This window comes from Coptis chinensis, chromosome 3 (genome assembly GCF_015680905.1).
Source record: "Coptis chinensis isolate HL-2020 chromosome 3, ASM1568090v1, whole genome shotgun sequence".
Classification (NCBI taxonomy): Eukaryota; Viridiplantae; Streptophyta; class Magnoliopsida; order Ranunculales; family Ranunculaceae; genus Coptis; species Coptis chinensis.
Genome location: NC_141458.1, coordinates 74,452,352 through 74,478,908, shown reverse-complemented (window position 1 = coordinate 74,478,908; position 26,557 = coordinate 74,452,352). Strand labels below are relative to the sequence as shown.

Below are 26,557 nucleotides of genomic sequence, written 5' to 3'. Positions count from 1 at the left end.
AAGAACTAAACTAACTAAGGCCCAACTAAAGGGGTCATCTTCCTCCACGACTCCAAAGAAATCCACCACCACTGACTTGCGGCCACCACCACCCCATCATCTCCTCCTTCCAGCGGTTTCACTCCTCCTTAAAAACCAAACAACATTAATTAACACACAACACACTCTTGTCTACTGTCGAGATCACTCAAACTTAGATCTCGACCTCCATCCACCACCGTCCGACGGCTTCACACAGCCCCACTCGACAGCCCTCACACCTACTACACTACTCCATCACCAACAATCCATCAAACCAACAAATTCCAAACCAAATCAAACGACAAGAGTTCAAACAATCATCAGGATAGGCGACGCCATTAGCGCCTGTTCAAAGCTTGAACAGAGCTTCCATAGCCCCACCCAAATCCGGCATTCAATCCCCCACTAACCTCCAATCAGTAATACAATCAACACAACAAGAGTATAACCGAAAAATAAAATACAAACAGTTACAAATCATATACAGGACCACTGTTTTGTTTGGGCGCGAGGGCTCGCGCGCCATTAATAGGCCGAAATCAAACTTCGACAGTTCAATCTCAATTTTCCGAGTTTCAATAGAGTTTTAACAACCCGACAAACACGACGTCCAATAAAACAGGCTAATGAGCAGTATCAATAGGTAGAAACCTTAGACAGTATATACCAATACACGGAAAACAATAGATTCGGTGGAATAGCAAAAATAGTTACTCACCTGTATTAACAGCTCCTATGAATTCCTCCTAGTCCGAGTCGTTACGCTCCAACACTCGAGCAAACAAGCCGCCTCCATTTTTATTATATTATTTTTTTCTCCGAACCCTATTCTCTAGAAAAATGTGATTATATACTTGGGTTTGAAACCCAAGCCCAATATAGACTCGGGCCTAGAAATCAGGCCCACATATTCCAAATCCAATCCCGCGAATTTTTAAATAAATAAATTAATTAATAAATAGATAAATACGTATTTTAAATATGGGCGTTACATGATGTCTTAAATCAAGAGGATTTTGAATCTTGATCAAAGCTTTTTTCAAGTTTATATATCACCATGTTTTTGATATTTTGTTAAATTGTTGAAATTGTTTTTTTTTTTAAAACCTTTGTACCATTGTTGTTTTCGAGAAACACCGCTGCTCTAGAACATTTTCTACAGGAAGAGCATGAAAGATGTACAAAATAGAAATCATAAAACATCACAGATGAATTTTCGTATGTAAAAATTTTGCCCAAAATATCGCCGATATATCTCATTTTTTGGGTACACCAAGATGGAAATATCCGATATATCTCAACCGAATATTAAATCTGTTTTTTTTTCTGATATATATCGCAATTTCCGATATACGATATATCAGATATAAATTGTTGACTTTGACTGATTTTTATTAATATATTGACGATATTTCCAATATAATCGACGAAATTTCTGATATATCGACATACAAAAAAAAATTTGACTAGTCAACAAAAAAATAGATATCTCTAATATTTCCGATATATCCGATATATCTCGGTTTTTAAGTACATTGAGATATTCACCAAATTCGATATTTTGGTCCTTGTGTAAAACTAAGTTTCACATGTTAAACCTTGGAGTAAATTTTTATATGTAAAAATGAATTTTCACTTGTTAAACCACAATGTAAAGATTCATGGGTAATGTCAGTGTCATTGTACATATATTTGTGTAGTCTCAAAATTACTATGTAGAACTAAAGTTTCATAGATTATGTCAGTTTATAGGCTTGACCAGTTTTACCAAAAAAAAAAACCACCATGCAAGTTTTAAGTTGCTTATTGTTTCGACCCCCACCTACGTGGCAAATGTCCATTGGTAGGAGTCTCCACTTTATTCATTTAATCAACAGGGCTAAAGCCCAATTTGTAATATCATAGATCAATGTACATGCCCATTAACTCATGTGTCTAGGGCTGAACCCTAGCCACATGGCTTGCCACTTACGTGCATTAATTTATGTCTAGATTCATTTCTTATCAAAGAGATAATTATCAGTTGAGAGTTATATTCTATCACAATTACTCAGGCTACGAGATTACTTGAGCTATAAGGACTCTCTACGCTACCTATATAAATACCACATTATTTTTCATAAGGAACTACGTTGAAACTTGATCCCTAGATAATAGATCTTGGGTACGTAGGCAGCCATTATTTGGTTCAGTTTCATCTCCCCCAACATCAAATTCCTCTGTTTCTTAGTGCGTTCGTCACCATTGCTCTCGTTTTGTTGAAACAGGTTACTGCCGAAACATAATTGGCGCCGTCTGTGGGGAATTTAGAATTCATTATCACGTGAAACAATCAAGATGGTAAGCACAAGAAGCAGATCAAATAGTCGACATATTCCTCCTCGCTAATAGGACTCGCAACTCTCGAAATTCAAATCGGCCAATGCAAGAACCGTTGAACAATCAAGTTGCTCCTAGTGGTAGGATCAATTCTCAACATCCAACTTTAGCAGCGCAACCGCCACCGCAAAAGGCAGTACAACCGCCGACACCAACCCTAACAGTCTTGCAACAAGAAAACCGACAAGTCAGTAATCCTCCATGCGGTCCGCCGTCTGTCCATGTCGATCCTTTAGTTGACATGGATATGGACGTAGACATTACTCTCACACTAACTAACGGAAAAGGTGATAGTAACAGCTAATTCACCCCTAATATGGTTGAGCGTGAGTTACGACGAGCCAAAAATTTAAATAGGAACTTGAGAAGGAAGCTGGCAAAGAGGCAAAGGCCGGTGGACGATGCTGCAAATTCAACAACATCAGGCGACCACGAAGGGACGCAGGCCATTCCAGTGTATGGGACCGTCTTGAAGATCCACTTCATCGTCCTCAACAACATGTTATTTCTCAAACACAATCAACCAGTGCACACTCTAAGAGTAATGACCCTATTACCCGTACTTATGGGGAGTTCGGATTGGCAGGAATAACTACTACCCTAGACATGTCCGATCTCAAATGGAAGATTTACCTCTGAGAAGCAATTTCAGGGAAGACCGCCATCCGAGATATGTCCGACATTATTGGAAAAGCGAGCATCCCAGACAAGAGCAACAAAACATAGAGAAGTGGTATAATTATACCGACCACCCGGCCAAGGGTGACTACCGGCCTAGACAGGCTGGTTACAGGGATAGACAAAGACAATCACCGGTCGGAGTGATCGTCGTGCGTCGCCAAAGATCTCTAACTCCAATAAGAGATAATGGAAGGTATCCTTCTCCACATGGGCACGACCGGGGGCGTCCAGTTGTTCGAGCCAATACTTTAACTCTAACAGAACAACAGTTGAAAGAGTTGATTGCAAAAGAACTTAACGATAGAGAGTCAAGGGATGTAAGAATGAAAAACTTAACAGTCAATGATGGCGTACTTGATAAGTTTTCGCTCAACATTCAAGAAGCTTACCACCATCCCGACTTCAAACAAACCGATTTTGAACTTTATGATGAGTCGGAAGGAGATCCTGGCTTGCATGTTTAATCATTCAAAAATAAGTTGGTGTTATGGGGTGGAGATGATCCGCTCATGTGTAAGCTCTTTCCATCAACTCTAAAGGGAGAAGTATTACGCTGGTTTAGTTAGTTGCCTTCAAGATCAATTCACCAATTCAATGAACTAGAAAATCAGTTTGTTAATTGTTTCCGCCACAATTGCAAGACGCCAAAGGATGTCGACTCACTTCTGAACATCAAGCAAATACGTAACGAAAAGTTACGTACTTTTGTTACTAGGTTCCGGAAGGCAGCAGCACCGCCGTCGACGCTACCGCAAACGGCGGTACAAACGCCTCTGAAAGAAGGCGTCATGGAAGACAGTATAAGGAAAACCTTCATCCCAGACTGGACCGACCTGACAGGGAAGGCCGACCTCGCAGATTTGAGGAAAATCGTCATCCTAGACAGGTCTGACCAGGCAGGGAAATAAGGCGTCACGGAAGACAGTATAAGGAAAACCTTCATCCCAGACTGGACCGACCTGACAGGGAAGGCCGACCTCGCAGATTTGAGGAAAATCGTCATCCTAGACAGGTCCGACCAGGCAGGAAAAGAAGCCGTCATGGAAGACAGTATAAGAAAAACCTTCATCCCAGACTGGACCGACCTGACAGGGAAGGCCGACCTCGCAGATTTGAGGAAAATCGTCATCCTAGACAGGTCCGACCAAGCAGGGAAAGAAGCCGTCATGGAAGACAGTATAAGGAAAACCTTCATCCCAGACTGGACCGACCTGACAGGGAAGGTCGACCTCGCAGATTTGAGGAAAATCGCCATCCTAGACAGGTCCGACCAGATAGGGAAAAAAGGTGTCACGGAAGAAAGTATAAGAGAAACCTTCATCCTAGACTGGACCGACCTAACAGGGAAGGCCGACCTCGCAGATTTGAGAAAAACTGCCATCCCAGACAGGTCCGACCAGGCAGGGAGAGAAGGTGTCACAAAAACAACTAGAGGGAAGACCACAATCCTAGACAAACTACCGACCTAGATAGGCTGGTTACACGCAAAGAAAAAGACAATCTCCAGTCGGACCTGAACGTGTGTACCACCTAAAATCTCTAACTCTTGTAAGAGCTGATTGATGATTGATGATTCTCCTATTGACGATTTCTTATGCCAGGAAGAATCTATGGAAGACATTCTGCCGCCAATAACTGGGGGCGACGAAGACCAACATGAAAACTCAATTCCTAATCCCATTAATCTATGGATTGTTTACTCAGATGGCTCCCATAGTAAATCTGGGTCTGGAATTGGATGCATTTTTTGTTAAACCCGTCGGAGAAAAAATTGGGAAATCTGTGCGACTTGGCTTCGCCGCTTCAAATAACGAAGCCGAGTATGAGGCTACCATTTGTGCCTTGAGAACAGCTTTGACACTAGGAGCGCAAAAGCTCCAGTTATACACGGATTCTCGCCTTGTTACCAATCAGTTTGGTGGGTCTTTTGAAGCAAGAGATGAGCGTATGGCAGTTTATCTTAGTTTGATACATAGTCTTGCTTAATAATTTGATTGCATCTCTATCACTTAAAGACCCCGAAATGACTTACATCATGCCGATTCATTGGCTTATCTCTCCGCCGCCGTTAGAAGCAAAGGGTCAAGATACATCACTTTTGCAGTCATCTTTTCGTCAGTCTAAGTTTGAACGTTTTTACGCTCGCTTAGTTCATTATTCTCATTACGAAAAAATCTGACGAAGTTACCACATTTAGCTTCGTCAGTTTAAGTTTGAATGTTTTTACGCTCGCTTAGTTCATTACTATCATTCTGAAAAATCGTGAAGTTACCACATTTAGCCGTCACAAATTTTAAATTTGAACGCTTTTACGCTTTCGCTTAGTTCATTACTATCATTACTGAAAAAATCGTGAAGTTACCACATTTAGCTTTGTCGGTCTAAGTTTGAACGCTTTTACGCTTAGTTCATTACTATCATTCTGAAAAAATCGTGAAGGTTACCACATTTAGCTTTGTCAGTCTAAGTTTGAACGCTTTTTACGCTCGCTTAGTCATTACTATCGCTACGACAAAATCTGACGAAGTTACTACGTTTAACTTCGCCAGTCTAAGTTTGAACGCTTTTACGCTCGCTTAGTCCATTACTATTGTTCCGACAAAATCTGACGAGATTACCACGTTTAGCTTCGTCAGCCTAAGTTTGAACGCTTTTATGCTCGCTTAGCCTAATTTTGCAAAGTTAAGTACGCATTGGGGGCGTCTCGTTCTATTTCATTTCAACTGCATAAATCTACAACATTGTCAGTTTTCCGCAGGTATGTTATCTGATACAACAACAATATTCAATAACAAACCCATCTTTATTTTTATACAAAAGAAGTTTTAGCTCTATGGTATTACATTCACACAATTACCTAATCAATTATCTCTGTCAATTGTCTTACGGTTGTTTGATTAAATCTTCATTTTCTTCTTCGAAATCTGCGTTTGCTTCGCTTAGCGCTTTCGGTTAACTATTTTTCGCAGTCATTATTTTTTCTAAGGCATTGTGCCGATCTTTTTACGAAAAAATTTTCGTCAACTTCATTATTTTTTTTAAGGGATTGTGCCAATCTTTCTACGAAAAATTTTCCGAGCGAAAATTTTCGTCAGCTTCATTATTGAACATTTCCAACAGTTTCATTATTTTTTTTCTAAGGAATTGAGCCGCTTTTTCTGAGCAAATCTTTCCGAGCAAATTACAATTTTTGAAGAGACACTAACTTTCAAATCCGCAGATTGAGAGCGTATTTTTTTTCCGATGATCCGGTCTTGCTGGTAACATATTGTTGCACTGTTTCAAATTCTAAATCTCTTGCGGTCATGTACAAATAAAACCATTGTCAAATTCCAGTCATGAACATCAAGGGACACATGTCATACACAAACACATAACAAACTCTTTAATCACTTTACCGAACAGTGCTAATCATTGCACTATCTTGGGTGTATTCTCACCTTTTTAAGCTTTAAATGAAAGACCCATACTCAAATCAATTAATTAACCGATCCAATATACCTTTTCCTTTCAATTTTTTGCTGTAAGTACCGCCCATGATAAAGATCTTGGATCCTAGAGCTACAAAAGTGCAAAATAAACCGATTACATTGTATGGAATTGTGCATACAGGGGTCATAACAGTACTGCTTTCGCTACTCTTGTTAGGATCGATCCTATACCAATAAACAGCGGATGGAACCTGAGAGAGTGTCAAACTCATAAATAACCGATTCTCAGGTTCGGGGCTCAACTTTGAATCAGAAAGTGTGCTTATGCCTTTCTGATCCTCTTTCTCTTCTTCTCGACCACTTCGTAGCCGCTATTGCCCTCACAATCTTCTTTCTTCCCCAGCTCCATTGGCTTCAAATTTAGATGAATATCGTTCCTCTGAATTCCTTTTGCTATTTTATAGAGATACACACCACATGGGGACCACTGTCCATTTTCACTTCGTATTAGAAAACCCGATATTTCTCGTTGTATTCAAGCCAATATCCTGTGCGATATATTCTTCTCAGATATCATCTAACATAGGATTTTCTTTGAAGCTTTGACTAAATAAAGCTGTACTCAGATTCTTATCAAATTCAACCTCTTATCTTATCCAAATTCTTATTTAATCCAAACTCTTATCTACTCCGAATTCTTATCTACTCCATATTTTTATCTAATTCAAATTATTATCTAATCTGAAACCTTTTAATCCAATTCGTATTTAACTTCATTTTCTTCCTATTATTACTAGACTGCCTCTACATTTAATTTTAATTGTCTAATCCTAATATCGCTATTCCGATAGCATGCGTCGTCGAACTCAATTTTCGTATTATTACGTAATGCGTTCGGTACAGTTTCGGCCATCAATTTCTTTTGCAATTTTTTCTGTGCACTTTCAGCCATCTTTTATTTAACTACATTGCGTCCTGTATACGCTAGTTTGATATTATTTCGTTCCCGATAATTCACGAATTTTTCTCGACAGTCCTATTGTTTACATTCACACGACCCTTTGTTATACATTCCGCTCAATCTTTTCTTATTCCATATTTTCCTTGATTTTACTTCTCTTCTTTGCCATATGAACTTTGTTGTTCATATGCCAAAGAGGGGGCGGTGTTTCGACCCCCACCTACGTGGCAAATGTCCATTGGTAGGAGTCTCCACTTTATTCATTTAATCAATAGGGCTAAAGCCCAATTTGTAATATCATAGATCAATGTACATGTCCATTAACTCATGTGTCTAGGGCTGAACCCTAGCCACACGGCTTGCCACTTACGTGCATTAATTTATGTCTAGATTCATTTCTTATCAAAGAGATAATTATCGGTTGAGAGTTATATTCTATCACATTAATCGAGCCTGAGATTACTTGAGCTTTCTGAGGACTCTACGCTACCTATATAAATACCACATTATTTTTCATAGGAACTACGTTGAAACTTGATCCCTAGATAATAGATCTTTGGAGTGCGTAAGCAGCCATTATTTGGTTCGGTTTCATCTCCCTAACATCAAATTTTTTTCTGCTTTTTAGCGTCAAATCACCATTGCTTTCTCGTTGTGTTGAAGAAGGTTCATTGCAAAAAACACTTATGTAACAAGTTCCACTGCTATGCAAAATTAAACTTTCACAGGGCGGTCGAAAGTGGGGACTAATTCTACAAAATCTCTTCGGGGTTTCTTTAATTTATATATATATTAATGCATGGTTATATGGCCTATTTTCCCCAAATTAGAAATTGATATAATAATAACAAATAAGACACGGTTAAGAAAATGATCAGGAAATAATTTTATTAGTTCGCAAGGTTAGAAATTACAATGAAAAAAATCAAATCAACCATCCTTTTGTACTAAAAAACATGGGGAGGGAAACGATCCATTGTTGGATATCTTTGCTGCCCCTGATTCAAGTGAAACTTGAGCGAGTAGTTTTCAGACTCGAGCTTTTTTACACGTTCCTTCAAAAGTTGGACCTCCTCGATTCTTGACTCTGCCTCTTTAAGTCTCGCATGTTGAGTAATCACCCCTTGCTTAAGAACAACTACGTACTTGCTCAACTTTTCCCAGTGTTCCTTCAGTGACATCTTTTCCTTGTACAAAATATCCACAACACCACTGACTTCGCTACGGATGGACTTCTCCAAAACGTCGAGCATCATAGAAGCACGAGCTTTCGCATCATCAATGCTAGAGGCACTTGTCATCTCATTCACAAATACTTCGATCCACTCTGCACTATTCTTTGGAATATTGTTGCTGACTACAACAACACTTGATTCTCCATTAGTTTCTGTACTGGGTTGTGTTGGAAAAACAGTTTCCAATTCTGCAGAAGAACCTAAACAAAGTTCATTTAAACTCTTGATGGCAGATTCCAAATCTCCATCAAGTGTTCTCTCAAGAAGTTCCCTCTCCATATCTGAAAATAGATTGGAGATCAAGCACCTTCGACTCAACAACCCCAGAAGCAAAAGAAGGGGAACTAGTTTGGTTATTAGATTGCAAAGAAGGTTAAGAATTACGGTTGCTCTGTGCGTATTTCTAATTTTCTATCACTTGCCAAGACAAGTTCTTGTCGAACTCCATTTTGAAATTTAATGCGTTTCCAAATACAAAGTAAACTCGTAATTTACAAATTTTAACTCCCGAATGAAAATAAGACACCCACAGGCCACAACCAGGACTCTTGTGAAAAACCGGATTCTTTTTATCAACATGAGGTTTTATACGTTAATTTGAACCGAATTTATTTCCATATTCCTTAGTCGGCTACGATCAATTCTTGTGGTCTGAGTCAATTTAATCTAGACTATCTCCAACTCTTTCCAACACGTCCAAAACCAAAAAACACACTTAGATCCAATCAAACTTTTAAATCGTTGAAAATTCTGATATTCTATGGGACATGCCCACCAAACATATCTGTTTTTTTCCCAGTGCAAAAGGTTCAGGGCGAATGGTCATGGCACACTTAAGTAATTAGCACATATAGCAAGCATTGGATTCATAAGATTAAATTGATCTCATCTGAGGGAAAAATGTGACGCAAGCTAACTTTTCAAAATTTAAGAGGACTTGTATTTCTCAAATGGTACAAAACAAATTTGCGTTTGCTTTGCATTCGTGACATTTACTGCTAACCAAAATAATTGTGGTCTTGTGGTTGGATTTGGTTTGCATAATTTTCTCCTCACGAAGTCAATAATTCAACAGAGAAAGATTCTTCTTTGATGAATTACCTTCAAGGCTTTATGACAGGGACATCTTTTTAACAAACTCACTTCCATGTTTCTATAAACAAAGGAAATCAGAATTCAGAACTATAGACGTGTAGTTAATTTTAACTATGCCACTCTCAATCTTCTTCTTTATCCACTTTCTGTTCTACACCACTTCATATGCAGACATACCCTTAGGCTCTACACTGACACCTTCCAATCCCAACACCAACTGGACTTCTCCCAACAATGTTTTCTCTGTTACTTTCATCCCCATATCTTCAACCAATCCAACTTCTTTTTCTGCTGCAATATCCTTCTCTGGCATTCCAGTATGGAAAGCTGGTGGGGACTTCGGCATTGTCGATTCTTCAGCTCGTTTTGAACTCCAACTTAGTGGGAACCTTCGTTTAACTAACGGTTCAGGTAGCCTCGTTTGGGAATCTAGAACGTCGAATAAAGGCATTTCTAATGGAACACTTGATGGCTCAGGTAACTTGTCTTTGAGAAATGAGTCAGTCACCATTTGGTCTAGTTTTGACAATCCAACTGATACCATTTTACCCGGACAGAATTTCACTACTTCGAAAAGTTTGCGATCTGGTCTTTATTCATTTTTATTACTTGATTCTGGTAATCTTTCTCTTAGATGGAATAGCGATGTCATTTATTGGAATCAGGCTCTTAATTCTTCATTTAGAGGGAATTTATCTTCCCCAGGTTTGGTTCTTCAACAAACTGGAGTTTTACAGCTTTTTGATTCTACATTATCTGTTCCGGTAAATATGGCTTATAGTAGTGATTATGGAGAAGGTACTGATGTTCTTAGATTTCTAAGACTTGATTCAGATGGGAACTTGAGGATTTATAGTTCTGGTAGAGGTGATGGTACTTCTACTGAAAGATGGGCAGCTGTTTCTGATCAATGTAAAGTTTATGGATGGTGTGGTAATTTCGGTATTTGTAGCTACAACGATTCCTCGATACCTGTGTGTGGTTGTCCGTCTCAGAACTTCGAGTTTTCGGATCCAAATGAGAGTAGAAAGGGTTGTAAGAGAAAGGTGGAGATTGAAGCTTGCCCAAGTAATACTGCTTTGTTGGAATTGGATCATACCCAATTTCTTACTTATCCCCCTGAGCTTTCTTCTCAGGTTGTGATCCTTGGGGTTTCCGCTTGTAGGGAAAATTGCCGTGGAGGTGGTTCTTGTGTTGCTTCTACTGCCTTAGCAGATGGGACTGGACGATGTTATCTGAAGGTATCGAGTTTCCTTAGTGGGTGGCAGTCCCCTGCTCTCCCTAGTAAGTCTTTCATTAAGATTTGCAGTCCAGGGCTTCTGAATCCTTCTCCATCCACTGTGAATCCGAACCAGAGGCGTCCGAGAAAACAACAAGATTGGGTAGTTGCGGTTGTCGTAGCTTGTAGTCTGGTAGGTGTGGTACTTCTGCAGGGTGGAGTTTGGTTATGGTGTTGTCGGAAAACTCCCATGGGCTTGTCGGCACAACATGCGCTTCTAGAGTACGTGTCAGGTGCTCCAGTTCAGTTCTCGTACAAGGAACTTCAGCGTTCAACCAAAGGGTTCAAGGATAAGCTAGGAGCTGTAGGTTTAGGGGCCGTTTATAAAGGAATTCTGGCTAATAGAACTGCTGTTGCTGTCAAGCAACTTGAAGGGATTGAACAAGGGGAGAAGCATTTTAGGATGGTCGTTGCAACTATTAGTAGCACACACCATTTGAATTTGGTGAGGTTGATTGGGTTCTGCTCTGAAGGTCGACATAGATTGCTGGTTTCGGAGTTCATGAAAAATGGATCAGTGGACGATTTCATTTTTATAAAGGAACATGCATCTGGGAGATTGTTGGACTGGCAGACTCGATTCAGTGTAGCACTTGCCACAGCAAAGGGCTTAACTTATTTGCATGAGGAATGTCGAGATTGTATTGTTCATGGTGACATAAAGCCAGAGAATATACTATTGGATGAGTATTTCAATGCTAAAATTTTTGAGTTTGGCTTGGAAAAGCTCAGCAATCCAAAAGACCATCGATACCGAACCTTAAAGAGTATAACAGGAACTAGAGGTTACTTAGCTCCAGAGTGGCTGGCAAACCTTCCAATTACGTCCAAGTCTGACGTCTATAGCTACGGAATGGTGTTGTTGGAGATAGTTAGTGGACGAAGGAACTTCGAAGTTTCTGCAGAGACAAGTAGAAAGAAGTTTTCGCTGTGGGCATATGAAGAGTTTGAGAGAGGAAACGTGAACGACATCGTGGATGAAAGGCTTGCTGAGGATCAAGTAGACATGGAGCAAGTCACGAGGGCTATTAAGGTAAGCTTCTGGTGTATCCAGGAGCAACCATCTCAGAGGCCTAGAATGGGAAAAGTAGTGCAAATGCTTGAAGGAATAACAGTAATTGAGAATCCCCCCGTCCCAAAAGGGAGGACAGTTAGTTCTGTTGGTGGTACCAGTATTGAAAATGTCAGCAGTAGTTGGAGCATAGTATAAAATATTGGGATATGGGTATTTATCCATGCTCAATTTCTTGATATGTATGCTTGATATGTTTCATATGTAAATATCGTGGATATATCAAAAGTATTGACAAATATAGTGGATATTGTGGGTATTTCTTGATATATCATTTATATTTATTTGAAATATAATGATAAATATTAAATAAAATTGTTATCCATACAAAATATCGCCAAATATCACATATATCTCTAAATATCGTTAATACCGTAGAAATATCATATCACCGATATTTGCAGTCTAATATATCTCTAAACATATCGCAATACTTATGTATCCCTTGCTGAAATTTCGATAGATATCATCGATATATCATGATATTTGTACTATGAGTAGGAGTGTCATCTCTACCTTTGGAGCTCCAGGGTAGCAACGATCTTCATCATTATCGTCCTAAGAAATAATAAAAACTGTAGGGAATTTTTGAGTAATCTACGATCCTCCTCTGTGTCGTATGATGAAGAACTTTGGGATGGAAGAGGGAAATGAGATGAGATGATTGAATGATCAGGGTTGAACTGCTTTGCGGCTACCTACGTATCTTCCTATCTGCTTAGAAGAATCAAACTTTATTGCACGTAGTTCCTAAGAGTGAATTCCTATTGTCTATATAGGAGGAGTTTTAGGAGTCTTAGGGTTTGGGCTAACCTCACTGCTTGTGAGTTTCCTCCCCTCTTTAGACTCTACTTTCCTATTAAGAATCCTCTCTCCTTGGAAGTCTGAATCTGGACCATATCTTATCAGAGATATGTTTCCTTTTAGATCATAATAACCCATCATGTACGGGAAGATTAGGCCCAAAAGATAACTTCTTAGAGATATGTCATCCTGATTCCTTCCTTAATTATCATCAAGGACCGTTCTCCTCAGTTCCCTTCTGTTCAGGAACTGTCCATATCAGTTCCTAATGGCTTGGCTAACTGTTATCTCCAGAGGTGGCCTGTCACGTGACTAGCACATGTTTATGAGACACTCGTGATAAACACGAGATTATTTATTCCCAGAACTAATTCGATGGTTCAATTCTCATCTCATTCTGGGTATTTATAGTTCCAGGACATTCCTTGTCCACGTGCTCTTCATCTATTGACGGAAAATCTCCCTTACAAAAACCATCTTCCCTTTTTATATCAATAGAATTGAACTGAAATTGATATATATATATATATAGCCCCGCTCACAGACAGACATCCGTAATACGGACTCAACTAAAAAATTGGAATATCACGAAATATACTCACGAAGGTTTTAAAAAACCCCAAACCTCCTCGCTCCTATTTTCTCTCCCTTATCATCTTTCGTGAGAGCACTCTTCTGATCTTCTCTCTCCTACCTACCACTCTCTCTCTCTCTCTCTCTCTCTCTCATGTTTTCCTCTTCTCTTTTTTGAAATCAGTGCCACACAAAGTAGTGATTTTTACTGATAAGTGATAATGTATCACTTTCTCGAGTAGAAAGGAAGAAAACAATAGCCTTCTCCATACTGATCATATGACTATCCCTGAAATTTTAGAACAAAGAGACAGTTGTTGTTCTTGGACAAGAGTCTATGTCGATTCAGGAACTTAAAATGGTAAAAAAGAAGCAAGTTTAGCTCTGCACTTAATGTGTGAAAGTCTACTACAGTACTACCATGATCAATGAGCATTGGAAAAAAAATGGTAATGTAAGTGTGAGCGATCGAAGGGGAAAAAGAAACACGAAAAGGAATGGAGGGAGTGAGCAGCTTTTTATTCACCAATGAATCATTGAACAAACTTCTGGTTGAAAGAGGTTTCTGATGCTGCCATTTAGGATGCATTGAGTATTGGCATTGGGTCAGCTCATTTAGATGGAATCAATATCTAATATCTAATAACAAGAAGTAATCCTAATGAAGAAAAAAAATACATGATCACTTCTCTTATATGAGAACGAACCATGAAAAGGCATGAAGTTGTTTCAAGTTAATACTAGATTCACATTTAGTGAGTAGTGACTATTATTAGTTTCGACAGAGAACCTATTATCCTTCGAATTTCAAGAAATAACACGAAGGCCCGTGAATCAAATAGTTGCTCTTCACTGATCTTTATCCAACAAGAGCTTAGCTTCTAGGCTTGAGACTATCAGGCTAAGATTTTCCAGCTACTGATGGTGAACTGTTTTTAAGTAGATGGAACTCTGTTTTGCCTTGCTGAACATGAAAGTAGTTTAACTCTTGGAGAAAAGCCAGGTTGAAGTTGTAGGTCTCAGTGGTGGCGAGGCTTGCATTCCAATGATGTATAGTTGATTTTCATACTTCAACTTCAAAACTCCCACAACTCGACAGGTGCACATTATGTTCCCTCTTGAGTTCTAAAATATACACACCCAAAATCCCTTCGCTTGGTAGAAGGCATATTGCGAGCAAGCTGCACATGTTCAATTTCACCATATTTCTAGAACTTCTTCTGCACTTGCACTTCGTCCCAGCTAGCTGGCAAACCATCTAAGAAAACAGATTTCACCTACAGTAAGTGTAAATCAAATTACTAGAGTAGAACAAACCGTTCAGAGATCATAAAGTTTGAAGACACAAAACAAATAATGATAATACTTTTCATTATAAGCCATCTTATAATAGTATATTAAAAATCGACAAGTTGAACAAGCAAGAGTCATTAAATTGAAATTCACAGATGTCAGAGATATGGATAGGGACTTCAAAATAAGCACAATTTTTTTTTTATAAATAGCATTTCCGATCCAATCGCACTAACAAATGAATTTAACATAAAGTAACACATCCAAATTAACACCTCTAAAATTAAACTTCCTAAAAGTTCTTGTCTTTTGTTGTCGCACTAACATCTATTTTTGTATCCGCCATATGGTTTGTTAAGTTAGAAACTAATAAAAGGAGAAAATGAATTGAGGTTTTAGAAATCAAAAGAATTGGAAACTTGGGTACCAATTTCGATTTCAAAAGGAATTAACATATAGCAACGAGATGAGAGAGAGAAACACGACATAAGTTATAAGAAAGAGAGAGGGAAACAGGAGAGCGAAAGAGAAAGGGGGTGGTAGGAGAGAGAGAAAATAGGAGAGAGAGTGAGAATTATAGTTTGGGGTTTTAAGTTTCGAGCACTAATGTTGGTGAGAGTATATTTTGGCGATATTTCAATTTTTATGTGAAGTCCGTTTACGGACGTCCTTCAGAGAGCAGGGCTATATATATATATATATATATATATATATATATATATATATATATATATATATATATATATATATATATATATATATATAATAAGTAGCTACTTGAGTTAACTTAAAATAAGTACATAAGTAAAAACTTCACTTAGAAAATGAATTCAACCCCGATGTTTTGAGGATATGATATACTCACTATAAATATCATCTCCATAAAATTTTAGCTCATTTGGAAACCTCTAACATTGGCAAAATATTATTGCAAAAACTTGACATTTTTGAACCGTTAAATTTCTTTTTAAAGATAACAACAATTTTTATCTATGTTAGGGATTTCCAAATGAGTTGAAATTTTGTGGAGATGATCTTTATGATGAGTACTCATAACTACAAAAAATTAGATTTGAATTTATTTTCTAGGTGAAGTTTCACTTACGTACTTATTGTACTTATTTTAAGTTAACTTAAGTAGCTACTTTTTAGAGAATTATATATATATATATCGGGCCGGCTAGGTCGACATACTATTTTGACATACTATTTTGACATACTATCTTGACATACCTAGCCAACCATCAGATCAAACAGAATCTGACGTCAAGATCTACTTCTAAAAAACCAAACAAATGAATTGAAAAAGGATGAAAATGTCATTTTGTTTTGCTAAAGAAAAAACCCCTTTTTCTTCTTCGCAGCTTTTTCACCAAAAAATAACTCGTTCTTCTTCTCGAAGCTCTCGGTTGAACTTGTACGTGAAAGAACAAAAATTAAACAGGTTTATTTATTTTTATTTTTTTGACTTTCTCTTTATTAATCTTTTGGTACCAATTTTCAATGATTATAAGAGCTCAAAAACATGGAGTGCGTAACTATCACAAACAGGAACTATAGGTGCGAATACAAAAGTCAATGCTTGCACTGTCCATTGCTCAATCCTTGGTCATCAGGCCATTGAATAAACGATCAATGTGCTTTTATTCCTCCATTTTATCAAGATTTGAAATGCAGATTTGTGGGACTCTGAGGGTCAAGTTTTAAAGCGATGGAGTATAAGCTTTGCATGAGTATATTGTCATATTGGAAGAAAGGTGAACTTCAGAGAATCAGAACCTACTTCATACTCCTCTAGTGGATATCTGACCTCGCTAAATGGGATAATTTCGCCTCATGATATGAAGCGGCTCGAATCCTTTGTTCACAATCTTGTGGAGTTTCATTTGATCCTAGACCTTGTGCAAAAACATGTCCGTTTGTACTTCCAAGAGAGGCTTCCAGTAACTTTAAGTCTTTAACACCAGTTCAAACTTCTATTCTACTGTGCATGGTATTGAAAAACCAAGATTTCACTTGTATTCAGAGAGAAATGAAGCTATAGAAGGAGCAGATATTGAATATGTTCAAAGATAGTATGAGACGGTTCCACAAGTATTTGTACGGTATTGCATCCAATGAATTTCAGTCAACTCTGTCTCAACTCAGAGAAATTGTGATGCTGCCTCATCGCGGTTCTGCGTGGACAATGATCTTGATCGATGATGCTGCAAAAAAGAAGTTGAGGAGAAAATGAAAACGGGACCGAGGGTTTGGTGAATCCCAAGTTCTTGCAAAAGGTATGCTTTTACTTGTGACAAGAAACCCGATATTGAGAGTGCCTTCACAAAATGGGGAGGAAGATACCATCAAGTGGTCTTGTCGATTATCAAGTCAAGTAAAAATCAAATGGAAAAACGTAAAGCAAACAGACAAATAATAATGAAGTGTCAAGAACAGGGAGACACGATGGCAAAGGATCACGGTCGAGGATGCGATGGCGAAAGTCTTTGTGATAGTGGTGGAAGCTCCTTAAGATTTATTTTATTTATATTTTCTTTTTGAGTAAAGGCTCCTTTGAGCTGTAAGGCAGGCTCAAACATTATGCAAATTCTATGTTGAAATTTGCCCACCACCTACGTTTATGAACACTCCAGTAGAATTTGTATTCTTGTTGTGATCGTATAAAAGCAAATTTAGCGGAGGTTTTGACGTACAGTTAATTGATACTTGGTAGGTGGTCAGTACCATACTTACTATCATGCTGATACAAATTCAACTAAAACATTGCTACTACTAGCATCTCGACCGCACTTCCAATTCGTTTAAAGATCGAATTTCAGCTATTCGTTTAAACGATCTTACACTGTTAAGAGGGTAAAGCGTTCTGACAAGTTAGGCCAACTTTGTGTAGTACCAAGAGTCTAAGACTGATCAAAAGGGAATTAAGGTTTTACTTTTCAAACACTTCAGGGGTACAAGTGGTGCAGTTAATCTGCAAACACTTTAAGGTTGTGAGCTGCGTTTCCACAGGTCCAAAGGTTTTTCTTTTCTTTCTATGTAGAATGAGCCCCATCCTAATATAAAACTCTAACTAGTAGGACGTGTAACACAAAGACACAAATTAAGCTAGTTGCAAACACTAGCTATAATTATTTAGTTGTTGCATAATGCAATGCAAAAACAAAGTCACAATCTGAAGTCTGAACACATTTTTATCAGCCAAAATTACGAATTCCATTAAAGCTACCACATTGTTTCCCAATTGAATGATTCAACACCTAAAAGAATAGAAAAAAAAAACAAATCAATAACAACACTTCTTTGACGGCGTAAGTCGTTTCTTATTGCTCGGCATCCCCTCCATGCAAAAAACATTCAACACACTCTTATCAAATTTCAGCATACCCACTATCAAATTTCAGCACCTCATCCCACTCCTAAGTAATCGTGTTGCTCGCTAGAAGTAGCCTACAAGTAAAAGACATGTTAAAATTGGAAAATAAATAAATAATATGTATGCAAAATTAAATTTACTATAATACACGTTCTTACATTTTTAATCTTCTCTGGACAATTTCTTGAGTCATGTTTTGCAATCTTTTGGCATGATTTACAAAACCTTCCATTCTTTTCTTCTTGGGCTATCTCCCTGCTAGACTTTATTCTCTTATTTCTCCCTTTTGTTTGAGAAATATTAGGGTTCAAAATTAAAACCTGTGAATCAAAGGTTAAGGGGTTAATTAAACTTAAAAGTAAATTTAATTGCAGTAAAAGCAAGTGATAAGAAACTACCTCCGCTACATCAACTTTGCGCTTCTCATTAGTTGAAGCCACCTCTTTAATAGCTCCTTCTTTAGTAGCTCCTTCAGTGAGAGTTTCCTTGTACTTGGCAACTCCGATTGACAATTCACTCATTTTCTCTATGAAAAATGAGTAACTCTCAACATTAGTTGCTGCATCATATGCCAATTGAGTAGCAACCTTAATGCAATGGAAAACACTTAAAGCCTCCTGGTTTCCATGACCATTCACTAATCCACCATCAAACACGACCCTATAAGTGTTTGCCTTTTGTGTCCACCTCTTCAAAATAAAGTGAGCTGGAATCTCTTCGACGTCATACCGCAGAAAAATCTTCAAAAGATGAGCGCAAGGTATACCCATAAACTTGAAATACTTACATTCACACTCAACCTCCAGAGTTGTTCTATCAAAACTCACTTTCCAAACATTGGTATTCTGAGGCTTTCTTGATTTCAAGAAATAAGTTCCATTTCCGTTCCTGTCAACCACCTCTTCAACAATTTTGTAGTAGTTTCTTGCATTTTCCACCTGAAACTTAAATTTATTAAAAACATTTACTGTGTACACTTTGCCAAAGATGCTTCAAAAGGAACTCGTTTCTACCCACATTGCGACATTTATGTTCAGTGTTGTAATCAAAGTCTCTTTCATGCTTGGCAATCAATCCCAAACTTCTTTCGTTACCATGAACAAACTGCATGAAAGTAGTCGTCGAACTAACAAAGTTATCATAATAAGAGTTCATTGATTCACTCCGTCCAGTTGTGTTCATTCCAGCAAAGAAGGTGTCTAAGTGATAAACTCGAACCCAATTTCTTCTTAACTCATACATTTCATTCAACCAACTATGCTCCACCAAATCGTATTTTACCATCAGTGCAGGCCACTTGCTTTCAAAATCATCTATCCTATAGGATTTAAGAACAAAATTTAGCTCTGTAGCAAAGGTGTTGTTTTTATGGTAGACATGCCCCAACTTCTCTGAAAATTTATTTGAAATATGCCAAAAACAATGACGATGTCGTGTAGAGGGGAATACCTTAGCAATCGATGCAGTCATCGCCCTGTCTTGATCAGTGAGAATCGAAGTTGGAGGGCGACCACCCATAGCTGCAAGCCATGTCTGAAATAACCACACAAATGTTTCCTCAGTCTCATCAAGCAATAATGCACACCCACCCAAATTGAATAGATTGCAAATGGTGGTTGACTCCAGTAAAAGGGGCAAAAGGCATTTCATAAATATTAGTCCGGTAAGTTGTATCGAAAGATACAACATCTCCAAAGTATTCGTACTGCACCCGAGACCGTCCTTCAATCCAAAAAAAATTAACTGCGGTACCACTTGGATCTAGTTGAACAAACAATGAGTAGAATTGAGGATTTTCTCGCTCTTTTGCTCGGTAATCAAGTACAGCGTCATTTTTCTTTTGGTTTCTTTCTTGTGTCGAAATAGTTTTGACACATCTTTGAAGTAAGCCCAATTGCATCCCCGAGAAAAACCGATGCAACTTTTGCCAATCGGTAAACCTTCATTATCAAAAATCTCTCGGGTTCTTTTGTTGCTCGCATAGATTTATTCGACCTCATTGAACCCCTCTTGTACGGAGAAACCAGGCCATGACTATGGTTGTTTTCAACCAATGTAACTGTGTATATATTGTCAAGTTTTTTCTTTGCCAGTCTTATTCTTGCTCTATAATCACACCTGACAGTCAAAGTGTTTCTTGATGTTCCTAATACTCCAATAGACACATCTTCTTTCTTGTTATGAATCCCCTCACGTGAACAGACCAAGAGACCACTAGAAGGTACGTCCACATGTGATTGTCTCTTAACTGCACTCCTAACACGTGTTTCAAATCCCTGTTGTCGACCATACTCTTTGTAGTATTTCTTCGCTTCCTCAAAACTTTTAAACGATATCCCTACATACGGTGCTTCTAACAATTGTATGTCTTCGTTTGTGGCTTCAATTGGAGATGAATCCACTTGTACTGAATCAGGAACATCGGAAGCTCCATTCAAAGTCATTTCTGGTACAAAAAAAAAAATAATTAAATACATAAATGGAAGCCTCTCTTGGAAGTACAAACGGACATGCTTTTGCACAAGGTCTAGGATCAAATGAAACTCCACAAGATTGTGAACAAAGGATTCGAGCCACTTCATATCATGAGGCGAAATTATCCCATTTAGCGAGGTCAGATATCCACTAGAGGAGTATGAAGTAGGTTCTAATTCTCTGAAGTTCACCTTTCTATCCAATATGACAATATACTCATGCAAAGCTTATACTCCATCGCTTTAAAACTTGACCCTCAGAGTCCCACAAATCTACGTTTAAAATCTTGATAAAATGGAGGAATAAAAGCACATTGATCGTTTATTCAATGGCCTGATGACCAAGGATTGAGCAATGGACAGTGCAAGCATTGACTTTTGTATTCACACCTATAGTTCCTGTTTGTGATAGTTACGCACTCCATGTTTTTGAGCTCTTATAATCATTGAAAATTGATACCAAAAGATTAATAAAGAGAAAGTTAAAAAAATAAAAATAAATAAACCTGTTTATTTTTTGTTCTTTCACGTACAAGTTCAAGCGAGAGCTTCGAGAAGAAGAACGAGTTATTTTTTGGTGAAAAAGCTGCGAAGAAGAAAAAGGGGTTTTTTCTTTAGCAAAACAAAATGATGTTTTCGTCCTTTTTCAATTCATTTGTTTGGTTTTTTAGAAGTAGATCTTGACGTCAGATTCTGTTTGATCTGATGGTTGGCTAGGTATGTCAAGATATTATGTCAAAATAGTATGTCGACCTAGCCGGCCCGTATATATATATATATATATACAGCCCGGCTCCTAAAAGGACCTTAAATAAGTACCGAATCTAAAACACCTACAACTTCACCTACAAAATGATTTAAACCCTAATCTTTTGTGCATATGATCTGCTAACTATAAAGAACATCTCTACAAAAATTCAACTCGTTTGACAATTTTTAACACTGGCAAAAGATGAATGCAAAAACTAGACATTTCTGGACCTCTATATATATATTCAAAAGTGGAAAATAATTTTATCTAAGTTAGAGGATATCAAACGAGTTGAATTTTTGTAGAGATGTTCTTTATGGTTAGCAGATCATATGCACAAAAGATTAGGGTTTTGTAGAGATGTTCTTTTTGTAGGTGAAGTTGTGGGTGTTTTAGATTTGGTACTTATTTAAGGTCCTTTTAGGAGCCGGGCTATATATATAAAAGCTCATACATATTCTCTCTCCTCACCATATCGCTATATTTTCCAAACCGAGCAATATTAGTGGCTCCTAAAAAACAAAGAGGTACTAATAATTAGAAATACCTCTCTAGATTTGTTTAAATCTCCCTAATCTATTCTTAAATTACTATGACCTCCTCAATTTCTAATTTTATCACAAAACAAAATAAAAAAAAAAATAAAAAACACGGGAAACCATCCGTACAAAGAAAAAAAAAAAAAAAAATCGAAAGTGCCGTGACTTGCCCTCTTTCTCTTTGAAAAAAAAAATGTTATTTCTCCTACTCTACCAATCTCTTCATCCATTCTATTTGAAAAATCAACTTCTTTGGATAATCTTTGTTTGATGCCCTTTTTTTTTATGCATAACCGAGCTTGCCTGCAAGCGAGATGGAAACTTAATGCAGTAACCAAACACAAGTAAGTAGTTTGTCAGCCATTAATAAGAAATACATTATTTTATTTTAATGTTTAGAATTGCACTGAGTGTGCATGTTGATTGACGGAAAAATGGTTCCAAAAAATTAGTCTAATGTATCTTAATGATGTATTTCAGTTCACAGGACAATAATTTCCAAAGCATTGTAAAGTCTAAATAAGATATAAAATATGCATGTTAATCGCCTTGCATATACTGAGATACATTGCCCATATTCCAGAAATCTTAACCACATAAATTTTGTAGCTCAATGTAACCAACCATTACGAACAATGTAATAAATGCAACGTATAAGAGGGAGTTACTAATGCGGTTTCCCATTTATTCCCCCTTTAACCTCTATGGCACCCAATACAAAATTATGAGTACTTTATTGAATTAAGAAATGCTCCAAATTACATGGGAATTTTACTATTTGGAAATGTGAAGAAATTCGTTATGAGGATCTGAGTGAAGCAATAGTCTCAAACATGAATTTCTAACTTTGATCAAGTTGGTTTACTGACGAAATGATTCTACTAGTAGTTCCTCTACTTGCTGTGCAACCTATGATATTTTAAGGTGTCCTCCCCTCCCCTCCCTAATACCTAATACATAGTTTTGTGTTTAGATTTTACCAATTCTAATTAGATTTATTCTCTCCCTTCCCAACGATCACTCGACCCTCTTATTCAATAACTCAAACATGGTTTTATCAAATGATTTAATTGTCAAGTGTGGACGCAACATTGATCTCAGAAGAGCTACTATCAACATGGATATTTTAGAGGTGATTAATCTGTTACTCTTGCATTTTCTTTCATTGACTTTCAGATATGATTTCAATGCACTCATTTGATTAATTCTATTGATATTACGTTCTCATATTATGTACTCACTTAAAAGTCACTTTTATGCATTCTTTTTCCCTAAATATATATTTTAAAAAAACATTCCCCATGGTTTGTATATATCGAATGAAGGAATTAAAACTTTTCTACACTTTTGTGAGTTGTGACCAATGGAAACTTTGCCTTTTTGTTTGCAATGTTGTGTTCTTTCTGATTATTTTTTAATTTCATCTTCACTACTCATCTACTTTACTGTTCATAGTAGATCATATGGGTTGTATTTGAAGTTGCATGTTTCCGCCATATGGTCAGCCTACATGTGGACAAACAAATATATAACTTCACCCTTGGCACTTCATTTTTGTTTTGACAAATTTTACAACAACTAGATATTTTAATACGTAGGCTTTCCATTTGTTAGATTCATTGGAACTCGGGGGGCTATGGTTGTCGTGAGATATTGATATGTGCTTGGCTTTTGGAGAACTTTTGTAGGAGCACCATTCGTCAGGGTGCATCCAATTTCATTTTTGAGGAAAATTACAATACAAAAGAAATAGCAATAGTAACACAATGTTAGTTACTGTGTATAGCAGTATAGGTATGTCCCCTTAAAGTATTACAACTTCTCTATTTGTTACATGGATTTTGGATTTGATGAATGTAAAACATGTCACCAAGTATGCCTTTTTGTCTAAAATATATATATTAAGTCAATGAGTTTCTCATATTCATTCATGGTCTTTTTTTTTTAATTTTTTTTTTCGTATTCGTATAGGAAAATATAAATTAATGGGTTTTTGTTTCTAAATAGTCATATCTTATATTTCAATACGAGAACGATCATGGAAATCAAGGATACTTAAAGCATTATAGCGCTTGAAAGGTAATTTTGTTTTCGTCTTTCTATAATCATTGATATTACAAGCTTATTGTGTATTACTCATGGACCTTGACAAATATGCCATTAGAGGTTTGATTCAGCGTAATATGTTATGGGTGACCCTTGATGGTTATTTTTTTCTTCTTTTTGCTCGATCGGTTTACTTAGTTCCAAATTGTACATCAATGGCTTCAAACTCAATTATATTAGGATTCTTACTTTTCTGATTTTCAAACTAATTTTGTTCAACTTTATATTGAATCGCAATGGTAGGTTGTTAAGTAGGTCCAAGTAGCATTGCTCCATGGACTATTACTTCATCTTCAGGGTATAGTTTAGCTATGGGTTATTAGCTTATTTACCTTCATAATTTTAAAATTGTTAAATATCTAAGGCATCAGATCTAGGGCATAGTTTAACTATGGATTATTAGCTAATTTACCTTCATATTTTTTAAATTGTAAAATATCTAAGGCATCAAATCATGAATGTGAGCATGTTGTTTTTGTTTTTTTGCTACTAAGCAACTTTGATTCTTACATAAGTTAATATATTTGATTAGTAACAGAGTGTACATTAGGTGTTGTGAAGGGGTCAAGTTAATGTGACAAGAAATGAATCATGTGCAGATCTATGCATCGGGAGGATCATTCTTGACTCATTAATCAAAGTCTGCATATAATTTGTTAGACATAGCAATCTGCATTTTTAAATTTACAGCAATTTTATGGAACATCTCATAGGAAACGAAGAGACAGGCTCTATAGCATCCTGCTCCAGACTTTGATGATCTCCTCATTTTAGTTGGCTTTGTATCAAAGGTATATTGATTGTGTGATATTCACAACATACTCGACTACTCTATTCATTGTGTTGCACTTATAATTTGTGGTATGCATATTGATAGTTAAATTCGTGGAATTGAAAGGCTTCTAAATAATCCACATGAAAAAGTGGCAGATTGATGATTGTTTGTGAGAAGTAATGAATAGATGTTGATATAGTTGACTATGTGCAGGTGGCAATTTAGGTTTTTGTATGGTCTTATTTCATATTTCATTTGTTAACAACATTAGTTGTATATATGTGTAGACTAGCTTTTGTAAAATTTGTCTGAGTGTAAGTTTACACCATATTGACTACCTTAACAAATATATTTTTGTGTTAGACTTCAGAAGAAGAGAGGAAGCAAGTCCAAGGCGAAAGATGTGGATCTGACTCCATTTAGACCTAGGGCTAGAAACATTCTAGCAAGATATAAATGAATTACATAAGGTCAAGTTAATGTGACATGACATGGATCATGTGCAGATCCATGCATTAGTAGGATCAACTTGAGACTTGCTTTGGTTGCTAAGATATCATTACTTTTATGCTATCATTATTGACTCATTAATCAAAATCTGCATATAATTTGTTAGACATGGCAATCAACATTTTTTAAATTTGCTGCAATGTTATGGAACGTCTCATAGGAAGCGAAGAGAGAGGCTCCATGGCATCTCCTCATTTAAGTTGGCTTTGTTAAAGGTGCATTGATTGTGTGATATTCACAACATACTCTATTCATTGTGTTGCACTTATAATTTGTGGTATACATATTGATATTTGAATTCGTGGAATTGAAAATTTTCTAAATAACTTATTTATTCACATGAAAAATGAATAAAAAATCCTATCATTCTACTATGTATATGCAAGTACGAGAGTTATCCTTGAAAAAGCGATATAGGAATAATATTGTTTTATGTTTATAGTTTATTTATATTATCTATATAAGTGATCTATATGAGCTTAGCTTTCTTCATATACCTAATCAACAACAATAATCCAAGAGAACAAGAGTGTTCCGAAAGGAATATTTTTCGTTCCCTGGATTCCAGATTTAGTTTATCATATCTTATATTCTTAAGTATGTGCACACTGCTTCCCTATTGGTAACCTGTAAATGTGGTTTTAGAGATTGATCATGTGCATATATGTAATTTTCTATGTGTATGAGGAAGACAAAATTGATTACAATAGTTGACTGTTAACCATGGAAAAAATGTAGAGTATGAAGGTGAAGGTTAATGTGAACTGGACTATTGGACTTTTATTGTTGGTGTTTTAATACTATTTCTTAGGATATCATCTAGATTACAGATATTCTCAAAAAATTCATTGAGAGGAAGTCAATACCAATCATTGTAAATAAACTTGGACGACAACTTTACATCATCCAATAAATAGTTTTCATCATTAGATTTGGGTTTTGATTTCAATTCTTCTATTTTCCTTGGGTCCTTTTATTATTTATATTTCCATTCTTTGGATTCTTGGGCTTTTCATGTTTCAATGTTTTGATTTTCTTCTATTCATTGTAGTAGTCATTGCCTTCTTTAATTGCAATTAATATTTTACCAGTAATATATACCTTCACCCTTAGCACTTCATTTAAATATTTAATTTGTATTTTATCATCTAAGTTGACTCTTAATCAATACAAGTATACAAGTTTGCTTTTTGATCCATTTT

The 26,557-nt window shown here is 36.7% G+C and overlaps 2 protein-coding genes across 2 annotated transcripts; one reads left to right on the top strand and one right to left on the bottom strand.

Moving 5' to 3' along the window:
* Positions 1-8,420: 8,420 nt before the first annotated feature.
* LOC147510768 (uncharacterized) lies at positions 8,421-8,987 on the bottom strand. Its single transcript, XM_086598238.1, has one exon. It carries the CDS (start codon positions 8,985-8,987, stop codon positions 8,421-8,423), a length of 567 nt encoding a protein of 188 aa, XP_086454364.1.
* Positions 8,988-9,665: 678 nt separating this feature from the next.
* LOC147510767 (G-type lectin S-receptor-like serine/threonine-protein kinase At1g34300) lies at positions 9,666-12,423 on the top strand. The gene has a single exon (XM_086602619.1). The coding sequence runs from the start codon at positions 9,917-9,919 to the stop codon at positions 12,290-12,292; it is 2,376 nt and encodes a 791-aa protein (XP_086458745.1). The 5' UTR covers positions 9,666-9,916; the 3' UTR covers positions 12,293-12,423.
* Positions 12,424-26,557: the final 14,134 nt, after the last annotated feature.